Raw genomic sequence first — 11,692 nt, 5'->3', positions numbered from 1 at the left:
TAACTCATTGTTAAAATACCTAATGAGATACATACTTATAATAAAATCATGTTAACTATATATATAACCATATATATGTCATCGTATAGTTTTTACAAGTTTTAACGTTCGTGAATCACCGGTCAACTTGGGTGGTCAATTGTCTATATGAAACCTATTTCAATTAATCAAGTCTTAACAAGTTTGATTGCTTAACATGTTGGAAACACTTAATCATGTAAATAATAATTTCATTTAATATATATATAAACATGGAAAATTTTGGGTCACTACACCTCACACACTCGGCCGAGTGTCTACTCACCGATCGATGGTCACTTCCAGACACACTCGGTCGATGGTCGAGACTGTCAGTCGAGTATCAAGAGACACTCGATCGACCGTGTTAATCTGCAGATGAAGATGAACTCAGCCACGGGTTTCACCTAAAAACCACCAAATCTCGATTTTGGACTCGTTATTAACCTCAAAACTAAACACATCTTATACACTAAACCTTTTGGGACATAAACCCACAATATTTAAGCACCAAAAACTACAAATTGTACCAATTTGACATCAAAACCCACTTTTATACAACTTAACCAAAACACTCATTTTGACACTGATTTAATCACGAAATCGTACAAACTTTACCTTGTTAGAATCACCACAACACAAAGAACGATTTAATACTAAAATCGGGCTTCAAATTGAGATCAAATGGTTTAGGGTTGTTTGGAGAAGATGAAGTTAGGTGAGAGTAATTGAGAAGAAGGTTCATGATCCAAAATGAAGAAACTCAGTTGCATATACACTTATTTTGGGTTAATACCTCATACCACATAACACACGGGTATTTACTAGTTATCTGATATGTTTCGTACTTAATTTGACAACCCTAACGGAGTCCAAATTAAGTAAACAAACTTGTTCTGTAACCCTTGTCACAAACTGGTCTTAACCAAATAATAAAATAACCTTAAATATTTAAGTAAAATAAAGGCATAAATAATAACACAATTATGCCCTAAGGGTAATAAAGTCATCTTACATCTAGGCCCAGTCTGAGGGTGTTACAAATCCACACTGTCTGAGAGTGTTACAAATCCACCCCCTTAAGAAGATTACATCCTCGGAATCTCATCATGGTCAAACAAACGCGGGTAACGTGCCTTCATAAACTTTTCAGTCTCCCACGTAAGGTTCGATCCTAAGCTATGCTTTCATCCAACAAGAACCATTCGGATCTCCTTCTTTCTTACCTTCATTACCTTTCTGTCGAAAATTCTAAGCGGTTCTTCAACTAACTTTTGATTCAAGTCTACCCTTAAATCATTCAACGAAACCAGTTGTATCATCATCGACCTTACACTTCCTAAGATACAGCCGTCTGATCATTAGAAATTTTAATAATTTTGAACGGCCTAATGTACCTTGGAGATAAATTACCTCGCTTACTGAACCTAATAACTCCTTTCCAAGGTGAAACTTTCAAGTAAACACGGTCTCCTACCTCAAAGTTACAGGACGTTTATGTGGATCGGCATACATTCTCTGTCTGTCACGTGCTGCTTTCAACCTTTCACGCGCTATCGCTACCTTTTCTGCTGTCATTCGAACAAATTCTGGACCTTCTAACCAACAAGTCGGCGTTCTACATTTGTGACCATACAACATCTCATAAGGCGGCATACCAATATTCGAATGATAAGTATTATTGTAAGTGAACTCGATCAAAAGTAAATGTATATCCCACGGACCACCGTACTCTAACACGCAGGACCTAAGCATATCCTCTTGTGTCTATATTGTACGTTCACTCTACTCATCGATCTGCGGATGATACGATGTACTCAGATTTACCCTTGTTCCCAAACTCCTCTGTAAACTTTTCCAGTACACAAATCTAGAATCCTTGTCGGATACGATAGATAATGGAACCCCGTGTCGACTTACTATCTCTTTTAAGTACAACTATACTAGAATACTCAACGAGGCTGACAATTACCCAAATCATAATATTATCCCATTTCCTCTCTGAGTTCAGTCAACATTACCTCTCTAAGTTCGGGGCAATTTGGTCACAAAGTCCATTGTAATATGATCTAATGTCCACTCTGGAATATTCAACTGTTGTAACGAACCATAGGGTTTCTGGTGTTCGGCTTTAACCTAGGCACAAATATGACATCTTTCAACCAATTGAGCCACATCTTTCTTCATCGTTAGCCACCAATACATCGATTTTAAGTCCTTATACATCTTGGTACTACCTAGATGGACAGTCAAACTCAATTTGTGTGCTTCATTTAAAATCAAATGCCTTAAATTTCTAAGCATAGGCACCCAAATTCGGTTCTTAAATGTCTTAAATCCTCTCGTCAGTCAATTGGTCTTTCATTTTGGTCATCAATTCTTTTTTTCTAAATTCTCCTCCAGTAAAGCTTGGGCTTGAACTTGTCTTATCTGTTCAATAAAGTCTGAAAATATTTCAGTTCTCATAAATTTTACGGTATCCACAGTCTTCTTACGAATTAAAGCATCGGCAAAAACATTTGCTTTGCCCGGTGATACTTTATTTCACAATCGTAGTCTTTTATAAGTTCTATCCACCATCTTTGTCTCATATTTTATTCTCTCTGCGTGAAAATATATTGAAGACTCATATGATCTGTACATATTACACACTTTGTACCGTAAAAGTAATGTCTCCATAGTTTCAATGCAAACACCACTGTAGCCATTTCTAAATCATGAATCGGATAGTTATGTTCGTGTGTCTTTAACTGAAGAGAAGCGTACACGATAACTTTATCTCTCTGCATCAGTACACACCCTAAATCGGCAATTGACGCATCACAGTAAACCACAAAGTAGTATGAACCCTCTGGTAATGCTAACACTGAAGCCTGACACAACAACTGTTTCAGAGTCTGAAAGGCATGTTCTTGTTGGTCACTCCATCAAAAACTTAAGTCTTTTTTGGTCAATTTATTCAATGGTCCCGCTATCTTAATGGATAAAAAGGATTCACGTTTAATGGTTTAAGGTTAAGGAGTTACTATTTAGGGTTTACGGTTAATGGTTTACGGTTTATAGTTTACGATTTATGGTTTACAGTTTAGGATTTAGGGTTTAGGGTTAAGATTTTAGAATTTATGCTTTAGGGTTTAGGGTTTAGGATTTAGTATATAGGGTTTACGTTTTAGTGTTTAGTTTTTGGGGTTTAGGGTTAAGGGTTTAGGGTTTAGGGTTTAGGGTTTAGGCTTTAGAGTTTAAGGTATAGTTTTTAGAATTTATGGTATAGAGTATAGGGTTTAGGATTTTATAGTTTATGGTTTAGGGTTTAGTGTTTAGGGTTTACATATAGGGTTTAGGGTTTAGGGTTTAGTGTATAGGGTTTAGTTTATAGGGTATAGGTTTTAGAGTTTAGGGTTTATATTTTAGAATTTACGGTTTAGGGTTTAGGGTATAGTGTTTAAGGTTTAGGGTTTAGGGTTTAGTGTGAAAGGTTAAGGGTTGGTGGTTAATTTGTTTAGAGTTGATTTAGCGTTTATGGTTTTGGGTTTAGATACAGGGTTTAGGCTTTAGAGTTTAGTGTATAGGGTTTAGTGTTTAGAGTTTATGGTTTACACTTCAAGGTTTAAGGTTTAGATATTAGAATTTATGGTTTAAGGTTTAGGATATAGGGTTTAGGGCTTAGGGTTTTGTTTATACAATTTATGGTTTGGAGTATAATATAGTATTATGGTTTAGGGTTTAGTGTATAGGATTTAGGGTTTAGTTTAGGGTTTAGATATAGAGTTTAGGGTTTAGAGTTTAGTGTATAGGGTTTAGGGTTTAGTGTTTAGGGTTAATGATTTAGACTTTAAAGTGTAAGGTTTAGATTTTAGAATTTATGGTTTAATGTTTAGGATATAGGGTTTAGGGTTTTGTTTATACAATTTATGGTTTAGAGTATAAATATAGTGTCCACATTCAATATTTATGATCTTATTGTTATTTTGTCCAAGCCCAATTCGTAGCCCAATGAATATAGAGTATTTCGTGGATAGTTTTGATCCGACCCAAATCAAACTGGTGGTAAACGAAAAAGGCAGTATATATTTTATATTCACAAGCAAAAGATCTCTTCACCTCCTACCGTTAATTTATTTACAAAATCCTCTCAACCACCTTCCATTCCACCATGACGAAATCAGGTTTGTCTGTTTTCTTGATCACCACTTAGGTTAGTTTACAATTATCAACACACTTTACATTGATAATAGGGTTTATCGATTTCAAAACCTGATGAATTTGGGTTAGGGTTTATCATCACAAGTTTTTATTTAAACAACTTTAAAATCAACCAATGGAAGTGCACTTTATATGGATTTATGTTTTTTATTTGCACATAAATCTATTTAAACTCACTTTTTAATGACTAATTAATATCAGTCTTTTCAGTCATAACTTCACACATGCATGTGTGACATTGTGAATTCTACCAATGATGATGCTTAGGGTTTATATGCCAACAATCTATATTGTGCACTTTAAAGCTAAAAACCAAACTGATTTTACTTAGAGTTTATAATAACAACATATATATGTTATTTAACACTTTTAAATGAACCAATTGATCTACACTCTTAGATCAATTTGTGTTCTTTGCTTAGATATAAATGGATTGAATCTCACAAATGCACACATGGACGTGTAATGCTAACACCAATGATATTGCTTTGGCTTAATATGCAAACAAATTGTATAGTGCCCTTTAGAGCTGGATTACTAACTGATTTTGCTTAGGATTTATAACAACAACATATTTTAGTCAAGACTTTTAAATGAACCAGTCGATCTACACCCTAATACAACTTTTTTTTTTGCACATAAATTGATTGAATCTTAACACATGTAATGGCTTGAAGATCCACACGATGAATATAATTATTGATTAAAACAGTAATGTTTATGGATTAATATTTGATTATATAATAACTTATACCTCAAGTCATTGGCATTTTCATTTGTATTAAATGTGTGATTTTTTTATAATTGTTAACTGATCAAACCAAAATCGTCTAGTATGAATAGATTTCGGGTTTGAGTGCTTGATTTGGGATAAATAGAGAGTCGAATGTTTTAACTCCAATAATTGTGCAAACCCCAATTTGGAATCTGGATTCCAAGGACGTAAAACAATCGATTGAATTAGCCTTATTCGATCGGAATCGAATAAGCTAATATCTAAGAGTGAGGATTAATTCCGACGATGATCGGAGCATCGGCCAGAATTGGCTTAACGACTGGAATGATGTTACCACAATTGATTTGAGCAGAGTAACATTAATGCATCCAGTGTTGTCTGAATGAAAGATCTTGTTTACGTATTTATATATGTCTATGAGGGAATGATGACGTGGTACATGTCCCTTTCATGGTTGTAACGAACTTTGTCAATCCCGAGGGGTGATGTGGCACCTGTCCCTTTCGTGGGGAGTAACAGATCCTAACGAACTTCCCTAGATTCGCGGGCTGACCTGGCATGTAGCTTGCTTGCATGCTTTCTTCCGTCGTTAGGTAATCGTCCCGGGACGAAGTGTCTGTTCCGGGACAGTGCACTTTCTCCGAGACAGTGGGTTCATCCCGGGAGAATATCTTCGTGCCGGGATGGAACGCCGTGACGGTACTGACGGTAGGTTGGTCCCGGTTAAGGCATCACGGTGCTCTCAGTCTAGCCGGGAAGGTTTTGCTTTCTACTTTGTTTCAAGTGTTTCTTCCCGGTTATGATTATCAGGACTGACTGTATGACGCCAGTTATGTGTATGTCATCCGGGTTCTTGGTATTTGCCATTTGTCCGGCATGGTAAGTTTCCGTGATGACGTCAGGCGGACGTCGGAAAAAGAAGTCCGTATTCTGGTTCGTTCAGTACCGGTTAAGATTTTTGCCGGGATGCTTGCCTATTTTAAGACGGATCATTATGCGTATCATTATTAACTTTGTTTAAATTTTTAAGAATTAGTTATAGAAGTTGTAGATATTAGTAAGACCGAATTTCTCAATGCCATCACAAATCCCGATGCATCCGATCATACAAGTCTGAATATTAAAGAACAACTCGTTGAAGCTGAAAGACTCCACTCCTGGACCAGCGGTCATACTACGTACGTTTTCTTCAAGATCCGAAAAGCAAATGTTTGGGTGAGTTAATTTTATTTTCATACAAAATATACTTTACCAAATATGATTTAACAATTGATAGGTCACATTCATAAGTACATTTGAGAATCTTCTTTTTTTTTAACATGTTATTAACAAATGTTTATGGACTGTTTAACGATTAAAATATGAATGTGATTTAGCGGCTGCCGGAAGAGCTTCAAAAAGCTACCTGAACTACAAAGTAATTGTGACTACGAGTGTCTCGATCTGAACAACAAAACTCATATATGGGGTTTGAAGCAAGAAAAAAGATCAAAGAAAAAGTATGTTTCTAAAGGGAGACTAAAGTTCTTAACTGTAAATGGGTATGTTCCGGACGACAAGTGTTTGATTGCATTCCTGTGTGATGAGCGCAGGTTCATCATGGTCCTAGATGGAACTCCCCTGTGTAACAGTTTGTTTCGGTATCAAAGTCTTTTGTTCTGCAGGTTCACCGTTACTTTGTGTAGAAGTGTTAATGAATATGTTGAATGATGCATCTTTGGATTTAGTTTCTTTCTATTTTGATGCTTAGACATGTAATTTTTAAACACTTTTAAGATATAACTTATGGTAGCTTAGTCACCATTGAATAGTTTGACATGTAATTGAACTTTATGATATGTCAATCGATGAATGATGGTAATTTTGATATGCTACAGATCTTATCATTAAACACGAGTTGCAATTAAACAACTAAAATGTATGATCTTATGTTTGTATAATCTTATTCTTTTTTATATTAAAAAAAATTGCAAATATGAATATGTTACAAATAGTTTTCTTATGGAAACAACTTCATATGTTCTATTGCTAGATTGTTTAGATAATCAAATTTAAAGTAAAATAACAAATACAATATAATATGGTATTAATAAATGATTTCTTCTTTCAAAAAATTCGCGAAATCGCGTGTCTTTAACTAGTATAAATATATACTCCGTAATTTTATTTATTTTTTGATAATCTAGTGCAATTACAATAATTACAATAATTACAATTGAGATCATTTGAAACAATCCTAGGTGGGTAAGATCTATTACATAGATTTTTTCCACAATTGGAAGATTTATAATTCCACATCGTTGAAAGTAAATCATCAAAATATTATTGCGCTGATTTATTCCACAATTGAAGTATTCCACATCTCATACTTCTTACATCCAACAGTTGTACATGTTGAACCTTATATTGTACCTAATCGCATATTGGACGTCAGCCATGCATGCCTTAATATTATATTTTATTTACTTTGATTTAGAGTTAAACACAAATTCGGAAAAATGTTAATTAAAATATCGCATACATGAACAAGACCAAATCATCTAACCATATATTTATTATTTATCTAGAGTTATTACAAGAAAAAAGACTTTTTCCGGCGACATATTTGCTGATGACTACCCACTTACCAGGTAACAATTTTAGAATCAAAATTTATTGAAGTTCTTTACCATTTGAGTGGTACTTTGTTAATTATTTTTAAAGAATTACTATTTACTTCTATAAAAACCACTAATAATAAAAATATATGGAGTTATATCTAAATTTTAATACTCCGTAATATTTTACCACAAAAATATACTAAAAGTTAGTGGAGTCACTGGACCGCATTTGCTTCTACATAAACACGTCAATATGACTACCTGTCCTCGGGAACCCCACAAAACGACAAAAGAATATTATCTTTTTCACTTTTTGTCGGATTTTGACCAAAAGTTTACCGACGACATGTCCTAATAGAGTCGTCGGCAATACTTTTATAATTTATTATTCAATTTTTTGATTTTGCGCCAAATAAGGAAAAAAATTCCAGCTAATATCTCTGACATGCCGTCGAAGAGGTTATTTTATTTTATTATCATTTTAAGTAGAAATTTATTACTCCGTAGTTGGGTAGATGTAAATGGTGCTGGTTGCAGGTGTTTAAATAGATGAAAATGGTGGATTTTGGTTTCGGAGTAGTATTATTATTATGCTTCCCTCAAAAAATTCTCGCAAAAACATTCATGCCACAACCATTCTCACCAAACTTTAGCTATAATGGTTAAGTACTTAAGTTGATCATCTTTTTAAATAACTTATTTAACTACTACACAATGTTTATGTGATTTGTTTAAAAAATTATTTCTGCAACTAAAAACTTAACCATTTCGTAACGCCGACCACCCAAGAATTGGTAACAGACCGAAGTGTTTTCAGATATCAGATTAGTGTTTTTCAAGTCAATTCTGTTTCAGGTTCCGATAATGAATCAAACCGATGACATGTTCTTCAAGGAGAATGATGATGTTTAGGTTGACATTGCGTAAAATTGAAGTTAATGTGAGATCAATTAGAGAATGACCGGTGTAGTCTAATGAGATCCAACGGTCACGATGGATTGTTGTTCAATTTGGGTGTAAGTCTCAGTGGTTTTGGTTTGTTCTGTATAGATGGAAGGTTTAAGTTTTTTTAGAAAGGCCTAAGAACTTTTATTAAAGCAAACACAGAAATTTACAGGAGGTGTTACCCAAAGGAATCTAAACTAGTTACAGAGTCGACAAAGTATTGAACAGAGTCAACATGCAAAATAAAAAACTCATCTATCTCAATAGCCACCATGACAGAGACGTACTTGATTAAACAAGATGAGATAGGATACGAGGTACAATGTTGAACATATAGCGACAAAGTATCTCGACCTTACCTCACTTAGTCTCTATCCAAGGGAGTTATTTGAGATTTGAGTGAAAAAACCTACACTTAGCCTATTCCTTCTTTGATTTTCGGCTTAACATCTAAAATCTTTGGATTATTTAGCCAATTTTGCCACTCCAAGTTTTCTTTCTTCCATCGACAATTTATCAATTCAAAACTTTTTATTTGAATTTCAAACACTAACTTTGGGGAACCAACTTTAATATTACCGAAGACATACTCGTTGCGGTTTTTTCATATAGTTTAGTGTTATAACAATATACGCAATGAAACTTATCTACTCTATTTACAGTATGTATTTCTACACAATTATAATTTAATTTAAATTCACTATTAGATTAAATTTCACACTCTGTTGAAATATGTGTTTTTTAACATCTAGCTATATTCGGTAATCATGCAAAATAAAAATAAGAACTCGTAAATAGAGTTAAGTTTTTATTTCTTCATTCATTAATGATAGATACATTACAAAATAAAAAGTAACAATGTATAAGAAAACATTACAAGTTACAAGCATAAAAAGATGATATAATGCGATGAACTAGAAAAGCGGTATACTATGTGGGTGTTTAAAGAAGTTTTGTGGATCAACTAACTAGAAAAGCGGTATACTTTGTGGGTGTTTAAAGAAGTTTTGTGGATCAACTTTAGCTTTGATGCGAATCAACTTCTTAAAATTATCTTTCTTCCAGTATCTGTTTCCCCAAACACTTGCTTCCTCATAAGTAGCACTATTAACACCCAAATCAAAGTCAATGTAGTTATAATATGCCTCCCTCGGGTTCTTCGACACATAAGGCGTTATGTACTTGTTAAAGTTTCGTAGCCAACTTATACGTTGGAGCGATATTGGTGTCGTGTCTGAGGTTTGGTCATTAAACTGAACAAATTGGTGAAATTGATACAACACTCCAGCTCTATGAGAAAAAGGAGTTGTAGTCTCTGAGTACTCATCCATTTTCCCCCCAAAAGGTTGCATGATCAAAGTTGATCCTACACTTTTAAACATCTGTCTCCAGATTTTTTTGAGGGCATTTATAGGGATTGGGCTGCGAACGTAATCTAATTTGTTTTGTCCATCGAGCTTAAAGTTGACAGTTCGATTAGCAAGAACCTCGAGTGAGGTGTCAGTTGGAAAGCCTTGGTAAAAAAGGGTCGACTGGACCATTGTCACCTCTTGGCAATTTTCTCGTGTGACGTTAAGCTCGGGGTACTTTTCATCTAACAAAGAAAGTAATGTGTCCATTGAGCCTTGGTAAAGTCCAAAAAATAACATTCGTACGGTTTTCTTGCTAGTGTTTCCGATATTTTCGCTAGACATTTGAACTCTGATGGACAAATTTTCATCAATATTCGGTATAACGTGTTGATACTTATAAAAAATCTCTGTGGCACCTTGTTCCAAAGTTATGTTCACTAAAAATACAGTTACTAATTCGGGCACCGGAACCAACCTAAGCTTCCATGCAAGGACGATTCCGAAACTTGCAGCACCACCACCACGAATTGCCCAAAACAGATCTTCGCCCATAGTCTTTCGATCTAGAATTTTTCCATTTACATCCATGAACCGAACATCAACAACATTATCCGCACCAATACCATATTTTCTCATCATGTTTCCATAGCCACCACCACCCAAGTACCCACTAATACCCACAGTGGGACAAATACTACCAGGGAAATACAACTTATTAGTCTTTTGAGATATGGCATAGTAAACTTCACCAACTGTAGTGCCACCTTGGGCCCATGCGGTCCTTTTTGCAACGTCCACGTTTACAGACCTCATCCTGGCTAGATCAAGCATTACAAACGGAACATTAGTGGTGGACGAGACTCCCTCATAGTCATGGCCTCCGCTTCTAATCCTCATCTCGTATCCGCATTTCTTACTGCATAAAAGTGTTGCTCGAATCTGAGCATCGTCAATCGGAGTAACAATGACCGATGGTTTCGGAGTTGAGGATTTGTTGAATCTGTTGTTGTTGACTCTAACTTCCCAAATTGGTAGAAAAGATACATTATTAGGGGTGAAAATGAGTTTAGAGATGCCATTGACATTATTCGATTTGGATTCAAGGCAACTTATGAAATCTTGAGAGCTTGAAGTAACATGATCATGAAAGGATGTTGATAATGTTACACAATAACAAAGAGCTAAAGCTGAAAGTATTAGTTGAAATTTCATTATGTTCTAATTTGTGAATTTGAATGTGATTTGATAGCCAATGTCGTGTTTGTATTTATAGAGATCCACTATAGATGTTAGGATGGTATTATGAAAATACGGAGTATGGGCTAAATTATTTTCTAGCAAACAATTATTGAATTTGAAAGTCAGAGATGAGTTTTTTTTCCTCCCTCAAAGTCAAATGAAAACGAGTTTTCTTATTGACGGCATTTAATTAGTCTTAAAAACTAGTAATATATTCTTTTTAACGTATATGTTTATTTACCATTTATAATTTTCCCCGTTATCCATTTTGATTTAAAAAATTATAGTTTTGGATGTGGGGAATTGGAAGTCGTCGAAGAATTGAGACTGCGTTTAGTTTTTCATAAAAATTTGAATAGATACGCCGGTTATTTGAATAGACTATCGTGTACTTTGATTTGGTCATATCTTTTAGACCATTACTATAAGGGTTAAACTCGTAAATATGCCATATACTTTCATTTTTGTTCCAATATAGGCTATATACCAAAAAAAATACTAATATAGGTTATATATTCTTAAAAGTTATATCGATATACACAAATTTAACAATTTACATGCTGAACCGGTAAACTTAATTATTTAACATTTTTTTTTTG

General features: G+C 34.4%; 1 protein-coding gene across 1 annotated transcript; it reads right to left on the bottom strand.

Moving 5' to 3' along the window:
* Positions 1–9,321: 9,321 nt before the first annotated feature.
* LOC139860130 (tetrahydroberberine oxidase-like) lies at positions 9,322–11,066 on the bottom strand. Its single transcript, XM_071848904.1, has one exon. It carries the CDS (start codon positions 11,064–11,066, stop codon positions 9,471–9,473), a length of 1,596 nt encoding a protein of 531 aa, XP_071705005.1. The 3' UTR covers positions 9,322–9,470.
* Between the last annotated feature and the right edge of the window lie 626 nt (positions 11,067–11,692).

The sequence above is a fragment of the Rutidosis leptorrhynchoides genome, chromosome 7 (assembly GCF_046630445.1).
Source record: "Rutidosis leptorrhynchoides isolate AG116_Rl617_1_P2 chromosome 7, CSIRO_AGI_Rlap_v1, whole genome shotgun sequence".
NCBI lineage: Eukaryota > Viridiplantae > Streptophyta > Magnoliopsida > Asterales > Asteraceae > Rutidosis > Rutidosis leptorrhynchoides.
Note: the sequence above shows the minus strand (reverse complement) of the source record. Positions and strands in the feature narration are given on the sequence as shown.